Genomic DNA, 19,255 nt, shown 5'->3' on the forward strand with positions numbered 1-19,255 from the left:
TCCCTCATTGTAAGATAAATGCTTTTAATCTTATTTTGGCACTTGATAAATTACAATTAAATTTGTTTTAATATGTTCAAGCTGTTTCTTTGAGAGCTCAGTTCTTAGTCCGAAAATCTCAGTTTTCTCTTTACCCTGTTCCCTGTACAGTCTGTAGTGCCTGTCAGGGAGCGAGGAATTACCAGAACACCTTTTGTCAATCTGAGTTCTAGTGACACCCATTTTGGTCTAGAGACAGTAGACTTCAAGGAGCAAGATGAAATGGGAAAGCCTAAAGGAAGTACAAAGAGAGTGAGAAAATACTGATAAATGTAGAGATACTTTTGTGCTTGCAAATTAGCTTCAGAAACAAAGTGTTGGAGTTGTATTATCATGATCAAAGGGGAAAGGCTAAAAGTGACAGCATTTCATAATAATAGCAGTTTAAATGGCTGGAACAGATAAGGTTATTGGAAGGAAGATGATAATGGGAGAAGATTAGAGGAAAATAGGTAGATTGATCTTAAGGAATTGAATGAAAAGATGTAAACAAGGTTGAGGAACTACTAAATGAACTTCTGAAGACTCAACTAATTATAGGAACTTAGAGAGAGGAGCAGAATGGGAATGTGTCCAAAGAGTGTGTTTAGTTTTCCATCAGTGGTTTATGGATGTGAGATGGATGGATTCATGGAAGTATTAAAGAGTATTTTAACTTCCTCTACCAGTATGTGTACTTCCTCTGGGAAGTTTTCCAAGAGCACTTGAAATAAAAAAAAATCGGACGGGGAATTTTTATTTTTTTTTTATTAGGTCAGAGAGATTAGTTGCTCTTGCAAAAATGTATTTTTTTAAAATAGTAGCAAAAATAAATCTAAAGAAGTTGAAATGGAGACTGAGAATTTCTAAGTAACATGGCCAAGACTTGGGAAGACAAGAATGATATGAAAATTTCAAATAGTGATGCACTGTCCTGAGGAAAGAGTATTTTTCTTGCAGGAGGGGATGCAAGGATGTGATTTTAGATAAATGGATGGGAATTGCAGAATAAGAGCAGTTAAAAGGGAAAGAAGAAGAATTATATAACCTAAGTCATTACCAATTTAAAGTAATGCTTAGGTCAGCCGTTTCTCCACCCATCTAATTCTTTGACCTCGTCCATTTATGAAGAACAGTTCTTCTTCTTCCACTTCTGACTCTTCTGGTGTCTTCCTTGTGGCACTGTGTGTCTAGAGATGAGGGCTTCCCTTTGTGCAGGAGGGCCTGTGGAATTTTAACAAATGAAACATAAAAACGAAAGGCTCATTGTAGTAGTTGTTCTTTCTTACAAGGAGCCTGCATTGCTTCAAAGCAGAAATAGCAATTTCAGAGTCAAGGGAGCGTCATTCTCTTTCAGAAACTTTGTACCCGATGTGTAACATAATTGCAGATCACTGAGCTGCTAACAGCTTTGTTCTGAAGTGATGAATTGTGCTGTGCTTGAATCTGCATATGAGGTGAAGAAGGATCAGGGAGGGATGGATGAGGTCATTGTGCCTAATGGAAGACTTTGTTTCTTGCTGCAGAGAATGAGACTCTTCTCATTAAAGCCAGTTAAATCTCTGAGATTAATGGCATCTAGAAACAGGGTTTTAACACCTGGTGTGAAACTAAGTAGTTCTTGATTTATGATTTTAATCTCTCTGTTTTTTTCTTATGCTTAAAATTCTACTTAGGGGTAAGGTTCAGCTTCCCCCCCATTGGCACAACTGCCCTCCTTCAGGTCACACTCCTTGCAATAGAGATGCTACCTTTAATTATTCCAGATATCTCCCATTTGTCTTAAGTCTCATGGGATGCTTTCTCATGTTGCGATGATTGAAAATGTCAGAAGAATTTGTAGAAAAGGGCATTGTTTTGAGACCTTTTGAGCTGACTTTGCTGGTCCAAGTTTGGTGCATTTATATATATAATTTTTTTCACGTGACAGAGATTGTAATACTTGCAGTGTGTGCATTAAAATATGTATAATCTCTTTACTCTGGAAGCCCTTTTGGCAACACCACTGAAGCAGTTTGAATTATTTTTCACTTGGATTGAGATTGTATCTTTAGAAAATGTGGTGAAATCCAGTGCTGGAAAACATGCAAGATTGACAGCCCTGGAAATTGAAATCCCTGTTAATCCATGTACTAGCTAGCACAGCCTAGATGGAGCAGACTCTCTATCTTGGCAGCATGGCTCATGGTTAACCTGATGAGATGACCTCTGCTTCAGTTATTTATTGTTTACAGAGCACTGAAGATTTGCAAAGATTTTTCACAGTGAGAGCAAGGTGTTTCAATTTCTGTTTTCAACATCTTTCTATATGATGTGTTTATTACAATATAAATGCATGTTTATGTCTTTTAAAAAAGCAGAACTATGAACTCTGCCCTGAATTTCTTCTGCAAAAGAGGTGTTTGTGTACAGTTGTATTATTAGTTGTAGAAATTGGTAGGGCTGTAGTGAAAGAAACAGAATGCATCCTAGTGACGTTAGCAATTTAGGATTTCTGCTAGATCTCTCTGCAACTGTCCCATCAACATCATGGTGAAAGTGGCATGTAAGAGGAGAAAGAGCTGGACACCTATGAAAGGATGGGGGGAATTTGTTCCTGTATCCAAAGTGCGTGCCTCAGAGAGAGTCCCATCCACTCTCTGGGATGAAGCATGCTGAGGTAGGGCATAGCAACCACATCATGCTAGGAAGTTTGTTATTGCTCTTTGGTATTAAATGTGTCTTCTCAAGTTACACACTTCCTAACACTGCCAGAAATTGCCAATTTTTTACTTGCCCAGATGCATACACTATATGCAAGTTTCCTTGTTCGGTGTGGTTTTGGTGTGGGGTTTTTTACGTGTCCAGTCTCTTTTCTTTTTGCCCCTCTCTAGATCAAATGATACATTTTATTATTGCACAAAGTACCCAGTGGAAAGGCATTTCATCCTCAGCATATTCCTTCTGGGCTCTTTATTTTGAATTCCAGCCATAGATTCCGTAGACCCTTCTCATACCTGTGATACTTGTATCTATTTGCACCACTGCTGCATAAAGTGACATTCTGCTCTGACTTTCCCACAGCCAAAGGGAAGGTTTTATTTGCAAAATATTTTATTGTACTTGTGTTTTACCTTGTGTCATTAATAGACACCATTTTCAATGATTATTTTTTGGGTTTTTTGTTTAGTTTTTTGTTTCATGACCATTTTCCTTGGCATTCCTTTTAGAGCTTTGATCTGGGACTGTTGTCCTGGAAGTAGATTTAACAACATGTCTTTCTGTAGCAATATGCAAATAACATCAATGCAGAGACAAAGTAAATAAAGGAGAAAGAATGTAACTGCAAAAGGCTTACAGAAGAAGAGAAGAGATGGAGACTGTGAGATTTTGATATTGTAAGAGCATTTTTAGTACCACTGTCAGGTGAAGAAAAGAAATAAAAACAAATGCAGGAAAGGAAAGGTAGTGTTTTAGCATTTTATTTGTGTTTAAATGAATACCCTTTTCTGCTGATGACAGCATGTTTTGTTTGCCTCAAAAAGCAGAGGAACTGAGATCTACAGAGACTGGATGGCTTAGGGTGGATGGATATAGAGGAGCACAAAGAGGGGTGCAGGCCCTACTGATGGGTTTTGGGGGTGTGTATATATAAATGTATGTTTTTGGTAGTCTCGGGCAGCACTAAAAATCTTGGAGACTGCACGTCATCCAGCCTTGGAATAAAATGAAGGGATGGTCAGGAAGTTTCCCTTTAAGCAACTGTGGGGGTTCTAGGAAAATTGTATGCAAACTAACCAGCCATAGAAAGCTGAATCTGTGCCTTTACTGTTAGAAAAATCTAAGCAAAGATGTAATCATCCTATGTGTAGGAGCTGAAGGTGACCTTGACACATTTGGTCTCTGAAGTGTAGATTTCTTAAAAGGAGCAGTCTGAGCTATGTTTCCATGTATACAATCTGTGCATACATACTGTATGCTTATAAGATTCCAAAGTGATAAATGAAAAATGATGGCTACAAAGCTACCAAAGTGATTTTGGATATGATGGAGACATCAGTGACACTTCATGTAATTTAGTCTTTGATTGATGAAAGCTGTCAGCCACTGAGAAACCATTGGGATAGATGTCACTAAAGAAATTGAATTTTCAAAACATTGTTAGTTTGTGAAATAACTTTACGGAATAGATTTTTTTCCTGAAAGCTTGTAAACGGAAATCATTAAAAAGAACATCATCATCATTAAGAACTAAATAATCCATGGAAATCATAGTAATCTAAATAAAGTAAGAAGATATTTCAGACTGGGGAAAAAATAGAGTATATTTATTTTATTTTTTTTGAGACACAAATACACAGAGCAGCACAGTATATGCTCTGAAGCAAACCCACAAGAGGCTTTCCTTTATTGAAAGAAGTGTGTCAAGAGCCATTCATTCATTCCTCATTTAACTTTAGGCTATTTGACATCTCCTTATTTGTTGTTTGACAGCTTCATTGCAAGCATTACACGAGATAGTATATGATTTCTGTTGTTTCAAGTTGCACTACTTTTCAACAGATTTAAAAATAGAACTTAAATTTTTAACTGTTGTGTTGGAGGAAGAAAATAAAATTATGATTTATTCTCTTTAGAAGGACTTTTCTTTCTTTCTCTCCTTTTTTTTTTTTTTTTTTGTGTGTGTGTGTGTTGTGTTACATTTTAGGATCTAGTTAAAAAGAAGCAAGTTTGTACTGACAAGGTTCAGTCATGTGCAGGGATGTTCCTCATATGTGTGAAACCTTTGTATGTGAATACATGGGGTCTTGAGTATAAGCATTGTAGTAATAAAGAATTTGGCCTTTTGTTTTTGCAAACTCTGATGATTTGGATATTTTAGCTGTAGAATGGTCTTTGAAAATCTTTGTGCCTTCCATTTTTTTAAATTTTGCCTCGTTTAATTTAGGAAGGGTTTTATTAACTTGATATTCCACAGAAACTTTAAAATATCTGTATCTTATCATAATGAGTGATTTACTGGGTAACTAAAAATGTGAATGAACTTTCAGAAAGCTATAACAGAAACAAATTTTTTTCCTTCTGGCTTCTTATTCCAGGATTCTGATAGCTTTGTCAGGGTTCCCTGTGTTTCTGATGAACATCTTCAGAAGACAGAACTAACACAGAGGGGAGCTGTCTGATTTTTCTGTTGCAGTTCTAATTGAATCAGTAATCTGTATGCAAGATGTGATACAGAAGAGTGTTATTTGGATTGGTGGAATGCCCTTTGCTCATGGTCATGGGAATTAATCACGGGATTAGAGGAAACATTAAACAATGCTTTTATGTGTGTGTTAAATCTTTGTAAGTGTGTGGTAAAAGTCTTCTTGATGTATAAATTATATAAATCATCATCTTTGCAGTGATAGTGTTAAAGGGTAACAAAATGAAGTAGCAGCCTATTTGACTTGCCCCTTATGCAATCTGCTGTGGTGGGAAGTGTCTCTGCCTATGGGACACCATGGCCAGGGTTGGACCTAGATGATCCAACCTAGGACCTAGAACCAAAACCATTCTGCTGTTATCTGATACTAATGTATTATCTATACTAATTTATATAATCAGTGTAGACTGAACTGTTGAATGGTTCAGACTGCCTATCCCATTGGATACTCTATTGCTTATCCAAGAACTGGTGAAAGAATCCAGAAGCTTGGTGAGAGGTGTGTGTGTGTTTTGAATGCTTGCTTTGATAGAAAAGCTACATATAAATGAATAGGTGGGGAGCAGAAGTGTTCTGTAGCAGTGATGTGGGATGGGACCTCTGAGCTGCCTTACCTCTCCTTGTCCTTCATATCAGTCTGCTAAACCTTACATTCACTTAAGCTGTGCTGTGAAGGAAGAATATATTGGTTATTGATGGAAAGAAACAAATCAAACGCTGTTAATTAGATGGGAGTTAAGAGGTGTTGGGAGTCTGAAATGCATTTGCAAATGGGGTTGAGTGGATTTGCCATAAAAGTTGTGCTCTTCTCCACTGTATTTTGGTTGTCTGAGCTGTGACCATTCTGCATTGGCTGAGAAGTGTTTATTGAATACCCAGTGCCCTTTAAAAATGTACCAAAGAACTTCAGGACTGAAACCACTACAAGAAGATGAAGTTGCCTTTATTATCTAGCTGAAGCAGGCTGTCACAATAGTAATTACGTGACACTTTGGAGCTCATCCAGCAGTTCTTTAAGGTAGTAACTGCTTTAATATAATCTTTATTTTGGAAGTTTGCCTAGTATTAATGTACGGAATACCCACTAACAGTTTTGTTTTAACAGTACAATTTTGTCCTTTAGATTGGTGATTTGCATTTAAAATGTATTATATTAAGTTTCTATGAAAGCTACATACCAGATACTATCAAGTACTTTTATACAGTGGTACACTAAATGACAGAGAGCTATTTTGAATTGAATATAATTTCTTTTAAAAAACCCAACTATTTGAAATTGCTGTATCACTGTCTTCCTTCTGGGTCTCTCTTTACATCCATGTACAAATTTTGGCAAGTTTTTTAGTACAGTTTACAAATCTGAAAAAGTATGTCCAGATGGCTACAGCAATAATCTGTGATGTGATGATCTTCTTTTTTAATTATTCAACACATGTGACTCCAATCTGTGTTGCCTTTTCCCAATTTATATAGAATGCAATAGCTAAGCTTGCATTACTTTCTTATTGCCTCTTTTTTACCTGCTTCAATTAACTTTGCCTTTGCTTATAACTACTTTTACACATCTTCAAGATTTTACAAAAATTTTTCATCCAACTCTAACCTTAATCTTCTTCATCCTCTGCTCAAGTGATACAGCTTCTCTCTTCCCAGCTAGTTTTTCCTACGGTTATCTCAGTGCATTGTTGTCTGCTGCTCTGTTGCATTGACCTCCTCCCTGTCCTTGTACTTTTAGTTCAATCAAGCCTTGTTCATGTTTCTAAACCCTTTTTCTATGGTTGTTTCTTTTTCTTTTTTTTTTTCTTTTTCTTCTTCTTTTTTTTTTCTTTTTTTTTTTTTTTTTTTTTTTTTTTTGTTTTGTTTTGTTTTTTGTTTTTTGGACAGCTTTCAAAACACAATTTGCAATTTAAAAGTATTTTTTATATAGTGAGGTTTCAGCAAGTTGTTAATGGAAATTAGTAGTTGTAGTTGTGCCCCTGGTCCCACATAGATTCCTAATTGTCATTGGTGAAATTTCAAAACTCATTTTGTCTGTGACTGAAAAGCTTATAGTACGAGACTCAGACCTTGGCAGAAAATGGAAATACGGCTGTGGTTGGTCAGAGGGGCATCCAGCCCAGCATCTGGTCTTAGTCAGGAGCAGACAGCACATGGCTCAGGGAAGAGGGTAAGACTGCAGCAAGCAGCTCCTGGGGTTTTTTCCAGAATATTGTTGCAGTTTCAGGCTCTGGAAGTTCCTGGATTTCACACTGCAAAATGGGAGTTTCTAGATATTTTATAGCTATCAGTGGGTCCATTCTCTCAAGGTCTTCCTGACCCCATTTTGAAACTCTGTAACTTTTATAAAATGAACAGGGCCCTGTTACACGGACTCTGTTCTGAACTGCTATTACTCTCAGCACTTGAAACTGTATTTCTACTACAGAGCAGCTTGTGTTCTATGTCATTGAAGGTGTTGGCAGTCTGTTGGGCCCTAAGAAAATGTGTTTGCTTTGTCAATAATAGTACCAACTGGAAAAGGAGAAGGCAAGTGTTGTACAGAGAGAAAAGAGAAGATGAAATGCAGGGCTATATGTGTTGTTATTTGCTACAGTTGTTCCTTCTCCATTTACTTTTCCTGTCCTAGTTGACACTTCTGTCCTTTCCTGGATCACTTTCTTTCACTTCATGCCTTTCCCTTGTTAAACCTCTCCTGGTTTTTTTCTTTCACTTTCCAGGCTTTTATTTGAAAACAATCATTACTATTTCATTTTTCCATTAAAGTTATTTTGTAAAAGAAAATCTTTGCTGGCCTTGTAGTTTGTCTGAGTGTTGAGGTTCCCTTTAATTGCCTCAAGGTAAATAAAAATTAAAAGTTTTCATTTTATTGCCTCATTTCTGATGGCCAATCTAAGGATCAGAGTTCAGTGGATGTCCCAAACACAGCACAGGGAAAGGTTCTCTCAATGACTGGAACAAGGCACTAGATATGAGGGGAAGGAAACTTGAAGTAGGACTCTGTGTCTTGGGAGGGTATCAAAAAGGCTGAGGAGCAAATGGATAGCTAAGATAAAAAATGGATTTGACAAAGTGTTGCTGTTATGACACAGAGAGAGAGACTTACACCTGACTCCAAGCAAGTCGAGCAGCAAAGACCCCTTTATTTACATTACATGTCTAATTAGAGAATTCCAACAATGATCATGGATTGGACAGTGCTGATGAGACCTCTTGACTCCATTGGTTCCATCACAAGTCCACCAATGCTCTCTTCCTCCAAAAAGGAATGCAAAACAATCATTGTTTAGAAGAAAGTGTGAGAAAGTGTAAAAAAAATGTATCAACAATCAGAAGTCTAGAACACCAGGGCAACAAAAAAGTGTTGAGATTTTATTGGAACTCTGACTTAGTCTGTGCTGATTTGACTGTATTCCTACCCCTAAGTTGCCGGTGGTTCTCTTCTGCGTGGTCCTGCTGGGTTGGCCTGTGCCTGCTTAGGGAGCTGAACACCCCACTGATGAGAAGCCCACAGCGTGATAATTGAGTTCCGAGGGGTTATTACAAAATCCTGGCTTCACTCAGGCCAGTGTTCTTGCACCAGGGCTTCCTTTGCTGACATCACAAATATCAGCTCTATGAGAAGTGCTGGAGAACTAGCTTTGATGACAGATTCTTGTTTTATGAGTTGTCACCCTTAGCTACAGATATTAGCTGTCTTTTGGCAGAATGTCACTATGAATTCAAGGACTGATTTTTGACTGACTGTGTTAGTCAATGACAGCTGATGGCTGTCTGCCTCTTGCAGAACTTAAAATTCATACCACTGCAGAAATGAATGACAGTATTAAAAAAAAGTTGAAGGAACTCAGTAATCAGTTTTTTAATTGAAGCTGACTCTCACTTTATGCAAATACAAATTAGAATATGCTACTCTGCTGCATAGTAAACAATCTGCCTTGCTGGGTCCAGTGATGAGACTTGATGGTGTACGACTGGATTATTTCACTGAAGATCTGTAGCCTCCAGTCTCATCTCAATGTTTAGTGAGGTGATCTTTGAGCTATTGCTCTAATCTAATTGTTTATCTGACTGATAGGCAAATTATTTGTCTAAGGGCGTACTGATGTATTTCGAAGTAATTATACTATAAAGAGGTATAGGTTTGGTGGTTTTGTCCTTTTGACAGGAAACAGTAAAAACAACTGCTTGGAGGATTTTTTTTCTTTCTTTCTTTCTTTCTTTCTTTCTTTCTTTCTTTTTTTTTTTTTTCTTTTTAAAAGAGCCCTCTTGATGCCTACTTCTGGCCTCCATCTCTTTTTCCTTCTGAGCTTCAGGGTTTGTTACTACTGGTGAATTGAGAGTGTACACACTGCCTTAGAATTTAGTGAAATATTTTGGTAGGTGTGGTGATAGTCTTTCTTAGGTATTCCTTTCTCTAACAATCTTCCTCTCAAATGTTTTGTATGAGCTTGAGGAGTTTGACTTCAACAAGAAAAATTACAGAAAGAGGCACTGAGCTACATTGTAGGGGTATTCATGATTCCCTCTTTCCTGATTTGTCTACATGCTTAGTAGCGATGCACAGCACTGTGGCCTATTTTTGGTGAAGAGGAAACAACAGGTCTCCCTCTTTTCTTGTCACTTGCAGCAGCAAGAAAATGTTTTCTTCTTTCAATAAATTGTAAAAAAGGTACCATTAGCAATACAGTAGACAAACTGTGTGTTTTTCCTAAAATTGTCATGACCAAACCTGAAATAATTATTGCTATTTTAAAGTGTGCACAGTAGCAATATGGGACATCTTTCTTTGTACTCATAAATAATTCTATTCTAATGAACCCATAGAATGTACAGTTTTTTTCATTAACTGATGAATTTAACTATTTATTTCCAGGTTTGTGCTAGTGCAAAAAGGTCATCTGAAGTAGTTACTTCACATGAGCAATTTTTTTTCCAAATTTTTACTGTTTTGCAAAGATGTGAAGCAAAGTGCCCAGGGAAAGCGGAATGAGTCTCCTGCAACAAATTACATGAGCAGCATTTGCAAGAGTTAACACTGGTGTGCGTGTAAAGAAACCCCAGACCTGCTCGTGAATGCCTGTATCCAGACCCAGTCCTGAAACTGGCATCTTTTAAACCTGCCAAACCCTGCTCTTTGTAGACTTATATTGACATAAGCTCATTTCATCTTTCACTAAAAGTGTCATTTTAAACTGTCACGTATAGAATCAGCAAAGGTAATTATTTGAAAGCATCTATGCTTTGGAACAGCTGCAGCTAGTGTGGCAGTGGCTTATTTTGATTGAACAAAGGAAAATGTAGTTTATAATTCAGAGGTAAATTTTACTTCCAACACGGTGTACTTTAACTGATCTAGAAACATTGACATCTTGATTATTTGACTTTAAATATATGACTTCAGTGCCTGGAGGGAATAGTCTCCAAATGAATCTGCTTCGACCTAGCAGTTTCAGTTACCTGCCTTGCACGCTTAGCTGCACACACGTTTTCTCTTTAGCAATAGGTGTCTTTTTTTTTGTTCAGCTGAAACAGAAAATCTTGACTTGCTGTTTTTTTCTTCATCAAATACTGTTGTTGGAGAAACCAAAGGCTGCATTTGTAAAATATAATGCCTTTGCCTAATGGGCCTCATTCATCTTTATATTTCTTCTAGGCAAGCTGGATCAAAACAAAGGGAATGAGGGATAGAGTAAGTGAACAAGACCCTTTACATACTGAAATAAAATCATATATTGAAATCAATTGCATCTTATAGCACTACTTATTCTGCTTTCTTTTTCATTTTGCATCTTCATATTGTTTTACAAACTTGTAAAATGCAATTTGCTGAAAGTCTCAATAAAGGTCTCTGCTAGAAAAATTATGCAAATAACAGGTCAATGTGCAGTCTCCCCAAATATTTAGCAATAGTTAAAAAGCTGGTCAGTGTCACTATTTGGATATATATGTTTTGAAGAGTTTTGACCTGATCGTTGTTGTCATTTTGAGAGATTTACATATGGAAATTATACAGAAGGAAAAGGGCTTAATCTTTTCGTGCTCAGGGTTCTCTTGGCTTTGTTTTATCTTGTCATATTGCTTCAGGCGAGCTATCACTTCTTGGCACGAAAGCTGCACTTTCAGTAAGGAGAAGGGGTGATTTCAGGAAAGGTTGCTTTGTCTGCTTGCAGCCTTCTGAGTTGTTGCAGTGATTCAGGTCCGTGTAGCGTGCTTCCACAGGCTCACTCTTACAGCTGCTGTCCTGGGCAGCGATGGAACTTGGGCAGCGCTCCTTACTCACGGATATGCAGAGGGAAACAGTCTAGCCCATACGAGTTCCATGGAAAAAGATTCTGTTTTGAAATATTTTCTTAGGTGTCTGCTCATTGCTTCATGCTGTGGATAAATGTTGAAGGTGTGTGTTTCCTTGGAGGGGGTTTAATTGTATTTTTTAAGGGGGTTGGGGATGCAAGGGTTTTTTGGTTCTTGAGGGAAGAGTTTTGTTTGGTTGGTTTTCCTTATTTTGTTTGTGGATCTTTTTTAAAGACACTTTTTGTTTTTTACTCTAGCAGTGTAGCAGGTGTAGTCTGCAGACTACTTTTTCTTTCAATGCATACAGTAGTTTAGTGACATGGATAGAAACTTAAAGAACTTGTGATGAGGTTTCTATCTACTGTCTTGATTTACTGTTCTTTGGTCAATTAGGGCCTCTGAATATTCTCCTCTGAATTGCTGCGAGTTTCTCCTCACAGTTCCCTACAATAATACATTTAAATTAATACATCCAAGATCATTAATAGACTTAAATTAATAAAATAGTGCAATACATATAAACAGCTAGAGGTCGAGGTAGAGAGAAATTTAGATTGTTACTGTTTTTTTCTGAGATATACTGTCAGAAGTGTATTCACACCTTTCTTTGTTTCTCCTTTCTCCTTGTCTTTGGATATTCTAAATGAGAGAGTGTTTCCTGCCTCAGTTTTTGCCATGTGAGATGCATGCAGTGAGAGGAAGAGTTCAGATAGTAAGGAAAAAAGTCCTTGGCCCCAAAATTCTTCCACAGCATGACTATAACAGGCAAACAACTGTGTCAGAGACCACCTATGGCATGTGAGTAGTCTGTCATGAAAGGGGATGCTGTTTGGATTTAGAGGCCAAGGAAAGGTGCTGTTGTGAAGGAATCTTTGTTTCTGCTACTGAGTTCTGTTCATAGGGGACAGGTGGGAGAAGCCTTTTAGATCCTGCAGGGTACAAGACATCAGACCTCTTAGCATTTACATCTTAGTCCTTCCTAACACCACTATTAGTCCCATGAAATTAAGTATCCTTTTTGTAATGGAAACCAAGGCATCCATACCTACGTGTGTATTTAATATTTGGATGAGGAGTAGTGGTTCTTTTCTTTCTTTCTGGAGAAACAGAATTATCTTTTTGCTGTGTTTACTGAATAGAGCTGTTTTTTTTGAAACTTGGCTGGGATACGGAAGCTTGGTTACATAAAGACCGTGGGCTTCATTTACAGCCAGAGAGACAGAGAACGCTGTGATTTCAGTACAAGTGTTTTATTTATTCTTGTTTAATTGTTTTCCATCATATTCACACATTTATGAGTATTTCTGAGACTTTCAAAATTAAAAGCAAAGTTTTGGGTTTTGTTTAGGTGTGGTTTTTTGTTTGTCTGTTTTGGATTTTTTCTCTGTTTTGTTTTTTTTTTTTAAAACATGAAATTACCTATTCCTAGGTCTTGGGATGCTTGTTGCTGTGTGCAAGGAAAACCAAATTTTTGGAGGTATCAGACCTTCATTTTGCTTCTAAAATGCACAAATGTAATCTTACAGAAATATGAATTAGAAGTAGCTGTTAGTTAGTGTATTTGTATGATCTGTAAGTTAGGAATAGGAATGCTACAACCCACAGAAACTACTTGGATTTGTGGAAGAATAGTGCATCATGCATTTAAATATCAATCTTGCAGAAAATGGACTATTAGACATTGGAACAAGTGCTTTATGCACTACATGCATTAGTATCCAGAATTTCTGTGAACAGATACTACCTTTTGTAAGCCACAAGTAATTTGTAGGGCCAGATTCATATTGGTACATGACATCATAAGACACTACTTAGAAAGGTAAGACTGTGAATCTAACTGCCTCTAAGCTTCTCCTCCTTTTTTTCAGAAGCTTAAGAAAATTTAGCAAAGAAGCTAAAATTGACTATTAAATTTACTGCTCAAGTGCATTATGTCTTTGATGTATTTATTTTAGTTTGAATTAATGAGGATTAGAAGTGTCCACATCTAAGCTGAAAGACAACAAAAAGCAGCAAAATAAGGTGGTAAGAGAAAAGCAGTTTGTCTTATGAAGGCTGGTGCTAGTAATGTTAGGGACCAGTGCTTACTATCCATTCTGCCTTCTGAGTGTAGCTTTTAGAACACACTACTGTTATTGTGGAGTGTCTTTTCATTATCAAGCCTTTGTTTTATGCACTTAAGATGTTTATTTTACGCAAATAGAAAGTTTCCACCTTATTGAACAGCATACTGCAATTCAGTGAGATCAAACATATTAGAAGTCAAAATTGATGATTTTCTTTTCCTGAATTTCTCCAGAGTCACTCCAGAGTGTGACATTTCTGCCTTTATGGAGCTCTCTTAAACCTCTGGTCTTCCCCCATGGAAGGCAGTGATGTCTCATATCTGCCTGTTACCAGCACACAATCTTGTGTGCACCATTAAAGCTGCTAGTGGTGAAAGTTTCTTTTGGGTTGAATGATCAGGTTGTTACTGCTTGGCACCTTTTTAGTGATGAAACTGAAGGAACTGGGTTGGATTTAAAATTATATTGACACCGTACATATTCTATTACTTATATAAGGCTCTGGTTATTGGATGTTCAAAAAATGAGGGAGTTGAACTTCAACTTTTTCGGATTCTGAATGAAAACCATTGCATTTTTAGTTGGTATCTAAATTTTACTAGAAAGAGATGTTCATCATTTGAGTCTGCAATTCACAGCCTTGCCATCAGTCAGGAAGTGGGGCCAGTGGCAGAACCAGTGACTCACACTGCTGTAAGGCAAAAGTGTGTGTCAGAGCATTGAAGTGAATTTTGTCCTACCCCTTTCTCTACAAACTCTACTGATAGGCAAAAAACACATGCTCTAGGGCTATTGTTCTCTCAAAATAGTCATTCACATGAGGGACCAATTCCTTTCCTACCTTGTACTTGGTTGCCTGTACTTACTTCCTTTACAAGAAGTCAAAGCACTCCTTCATCTCTGAGGAAAGCAGGGCAAGAAGCAGTGGATCCAAGTCAACAGGGAAGATAGATTTAAATATGTTTGCTCTATCTAAGAGGATGAAATAAAAAAATGTTGGAGAATATTCTTTTCCCCACATGTTACAAAATAAAAGAGAGGGGGTAATGAATATCAGCTTTTTTATCCTGCTGGGTGACAGATCAATTTTCCTAAATTGGGTAACTGATGATAGGTTTGTGAAGTAATTAGAGGAGCAGATGACAGTATACTTTTGAGTAGTCAAATGCTACACAGAAAGAAAGCAATGTTGTTTTGTTTTAAACTTCAAGAATTGTCTAATTTTTTCTGTGTTTTGCTCTTGTTCTGAAATAAATTTCTTCGAATTCTCCAGGTGCTTTTCCCACATGAGTGTAAGAAGAGTAGACAGTTAAAAGAAGTGGCTGCTGTGGAGGACAGCATGACCACCATGAAAGGAAGCTGCTTCCTCACACTGCTCTTGGCAGGACTTGGGGTGTTAGGAATACTGGAGTCAACAACAAGAGAAGATACCCACTGCCACAGAGCTGAGCACCCAATTATTTCATACAAAGGTAAGATGTAAATGGCAAAAATCTTTTCCTGAAGTAGGCTAAGGCTTGTATAATCACTTCATTGAAACCTCTGCTTTTAATGTAGGATGGCATGGGGAAAAAAGGTACGTTCAGTACTGCTATATAAAAATCTGGGCTGTATTCTATGCAAATTAAATACAACTAGGCTTTCAAATTTTGTTCAGCATTTAAAGCTGAATGTGTCACTTAAAAGTGGGTGGCTCATCTTCCTTTGTGATTAAAACCAGGCTGTTCTGTTGCATGAAGTTATTTTTTTCCAAGTGTGCAATTCTACATGTGTGCCCTTAATTACATCAAGTTGCTCTTGTCCCATTCCTCCACCCCAACGAGGCCTCTCTTGGTGGCAGCCCCGCCCTCAAGCTTATCAGCTGGTTCTCTGAATTTGTTGTTATTTGCAAACTTTACTGTGATCTATTGCCTCCCCTTCTTGATTAAGGTGTTAAACAGGATGGGTTCCAGTGTTATTACACTTGTTGCTGGCTCAGGTGGAATAAGGGGTATTAAACATTTACTCTCTAAATGGTAGTTCTTGAACCCCTTCTGCTAAACAACAGATGCCTTTGATGCCTTAGTGGTGGTATTGAGTCCCTCAGCATCATTCATTTCTGCTGCCACTGGGTCATCATCTGCCCAAGTCAGCAGCACACAGATGTTTTCCCTGTTCATCCTTTCATGCCTGTTCAACCTTCCATTACTATTGGAGCCGTAGAAGCTGTTCCTGTTGCCCTTGACATTCCATGCAAATCGTAACTCTCACTGAACTTTGTTTAACCTGACGTAATCCCTGCATGCCCATATGGTCTTTCCAAATTCCTCCTTGTCCCTGCTTACTCCTGACACAGCCCTTTTTGCATTGGAGCTGCACCACGAGTTCCTTCCTTCACCAGGACAGCTCTTCATACATGTGGTTGTCATCTTGAGTATTGGGGTGGAACGCTGAGGAACAGTTGGAACAAAGCAAAGAATACTTGGAGGAGGTTTTCTGTAAAAACCTGAGGCAGTTAATAACTTATCTGGCTTTTTATTTTGTTTATTTGAACTGAGATTTTTCCATTAGTGTCTCAACTTAGAATGAGTTCCAAATAGTTTCTAGTTATGAGGATGTAGGGATTAAGATGTATTATATTACACACTGCATTCCTCCTGTTTCTCTAAGAAAGCACATGTGTAAGTTTTTTATTCCAATGAATTAGAATTTATTGAATTTTAATTGAAAAAAGATTTGTTTCCATTCTTTTCATAAACTTAGAGAAAATAATACTGTGTTTTTTACAGAAAGTATTTTGTTCTGGCACTTTAATGGTTTAATAACAGCAATGGTACCAGCTGTCCTGTTCTTCAATACACTGGAGAATGAACTCTGTACCTCAGAACAGCAAACCACCAATGTGTTGTGAAGGAGGGACCTTTATCACTCACTTATTGATGGGCTAAATAGTATGAGTTATTCTGATTAAATACCTGATTTCCTTTGCATTCATATTGTGTATAATTTAGTTTAAAATGCTATTTTTAATCAGAATACACATACACAATATTCTAAATTAAAGTAATTAAAGCAGCACAGTTAAAATTCTGGCACTTAGCTTCTTAATTGCACAAACTAAGAGATCACTGCGTGTACTTTTTGGTTTTATATATGCAACTGTAAAAGAAAATAATTGATACTCATTAGCAGTGCTATGTTCTAGGAGTTGATTAAAAATGTGTCATTTTATGAATCTAATTCAGCCAATATTTAGGAGGGTTTCTTGAATTTAGACCTATCCTGCCTCCTAGGCCTCTCTTGTTCTCTGTCATATTTAATTTCTAGTGATGGCCTTCCAGTTCTAAGTCACTATGCTAAGGCTTTTTGGGAATAGAGGCCATATTTTTTCAGCTGCATCTTTTGATGTAGCCAAAGATAGTGTCACAGTTGAAGTTTATCCCAAAAAAACCAATTTATTTTTACTGTAAATATATGTGGGAAATATAATTATATAAAACCATTTATGGTCAGATCTTTAATATGAGATCTAGTAAAATTTTGAATGCCAGACTCCCCTTTGACCTTTATGGTAAAAAATACCATTAATTAGTACATATCCATGGCATACCAGCCTTTATGAACTGACATCTTTTGAAAAATAGTCTGACAAGCTGTAGTTCATACTTCACACAATAATCTATAGGGATTCCTTAATATCTCTTAGAAAGTACATGTAGAAACTCATTTGCAATGCAGTATACAGCATGTGATAGCTGGGTAGCCTAGTTGGTGTGGCCATACAGCATTTGTCTTGGTAATGCCAGTTAATGGAAAGCAGAAGTTTTGAGACCCCAGGAAAAAGTGCCTGAGAGGACGTTAGGAATGGATAAATTGGGATATCATAATATAAGAAGAGAGATGTGTGTGCAAAGCCACTCTGAATGAGTCTTGCAATAGGAGTTGGCAGGTTTCAACCAGCCACCTTATTGATATCCATATCCTTCCTGTGACATTTGCTGGCTCCATGAATGCCTATAGGAAAATACTGTCTGTATCTATTGATGTCATTAGTGCTGCTAGACCAACGCCAAGTTGAGAAATCAATTTGTAACAGTTAAAATCCCTTTGAGTGCTGCATTAATGCCCTAGTCTGTAAAGTCATCTTGTAACAGTATTAGATCCACCAGAGCTAAATACTGTGTGGGATGCTGAACATCAACCAAAGCTGAGTGCTATTGAGTGGTAGGTGCTTTCAAGCTTGTAAACTCAGTACTAACTTTACAGAGACACCAACACTTTTATTTTATTTATAACTGATCAAAGCCCTTTTTTTTTGTAGTTTCTGGTATGCCAAAGTAGAAATGTACTTATTTGATTTGTCTTCCTTTGAGAGGTATGGTAGATGAAGTATAAACTATTAAATAAAACTAATGGAGTGAGAGTCTGGTGTAGCGTATAGATGAACAGCTGCAAAAAAAAAACCTAATAAAAAGACAAAATAGTCCCCAGGAGTTGTCACAGTGAAATATGGAAGGGGAGTATATCTCCTGAAAGAGCTTGCTTTCTTTCCCACTGCTCATCAAAAATTGCTCACTTAGGTGATGATTCTGTCAAGCTACCTTGTGTAGAGATGCATACACTATTTCTAGCCCTGATTTTTCCAGCTAAATAGTTTTAGTTGAAGACTATGATATATCTTCTGGTAGCAAATGACAAGAATTTCACTCACCAATTGAGAACTTCTGCTCAAGTGCTTTGTTCGCTGGTGGAAGAGGAAAAAGAAGGTGCAGTAGAAGGAGAGGCACACACTTGGAAGGGATTTTTGACATGCTCTCAAAGATTTAATTTTATGTCTCTCTTACACAGTATTAATAACCATGTTGTAATTTATTTATCTACATAATTAATATTAGGACTGCATAATGCATCTTTTTGCATTCCCAGAATCTATAAATAAGAAAGTCTGCTATATATCAGAAAATGTTGTTAGCTCTAAAATATCTTGTCATAGAGCTTCCTTAAACTAGAATAAGGTGCTTTGTGTCTTCCTTGGAAGCTGAAAATTTCCTTTTCTCATTATTTAAAGTTAGGGATTATCACAGAAAACAGATTTACATGAAATAGACCTCTAATTATTGGAGGGATTGACAGGATCGGCCCAGGAGTGTGCAGTTCAGTGTTTCGTGTGGTCAAACTGACTTGTGGTGCATGGTGCCTCTTTGAAGTTCCTTTCTCTCTCTAAGGAGTCGTCTGCATCTAGAAGTGCAAAAATGTACTAATCTGTTGAAATTCAGGCTTAATAAAAAACCTTTCTGTCTGCATATGTTAAGAATTCATCAGCTATGCTAATTCCAATAGTTGGAATCAAGGGTTTATGAATCAAATGTAACTCAGAACTGTGTGAAAGGAAAGAAGGTGCAGATTACAGAATGGATACACAGAGGCTTAGTGTGAGACCCTTGATCTTTACACACATCTCCAAATGTTTACAATGTAAAAAAAAAAAAAGAAGTTATACTTGAAGTATCTTAAGAATTAAGACAGAAAAAGGGCTTATATAAGCTACTCATTAAAGATAGTGTCAGAAATTTTATTTCTATTAAATTTTATTTCGATATACTTTTGTTTGCATGCAGATATGAAATGTTGGCTCTGTAAATGTATTAGGGTTTACTGATGGTCATCTACTTGGCAAAAATCATTCTCTTCTTGTAGTAAAGGAATTATAGTAGAG

At 37.1% G+C, this 19,255-nt stretch overlaps 1 protein-coding gene across 3 annotated transcripts in view; it reads left to right on the forward strand.

Moving 5' to 3' along the window:
* Positions 1–19,255, forward strand: part of SEMA5A (semaphorin 5A) — a 411,339-nt gene that overhangs the window by 179,279 nt on the left and 212,805 nt on the right. For all 3 annotated transcript variants that reach the window (XM_088171122.1, XM_088171116.1, XM_088171133.1), the window contains exon 3: positions 14,834–15,032. In XM_088171122.1, coding sequence (XP_088027248.1) covers positions 14,900–15,032 — 133 coding nt within the window. In that variant the 5' untranslated portion in view covers positions 14,834–14,899. The remainder of the gene's footprint in view (positions 1–14,833; positions 15,033–19,255) is intronic.

Source organism: Sturnus vulgaris, chromosome 1 (genome assembly GCF_052056855.1).
Source record: "Sturnus vulgaris isolate bStuVul1 chromosome 1, bStuVul1.hap1, whole genome shotgun sequence".
In the NCBI taxonomy this organism is placed as follows: Eukaryota; Metazoa; Chordata; class Aves; order Passeriformes; family Sturnidae; genus Sturnus; species Sturnus vulgaris.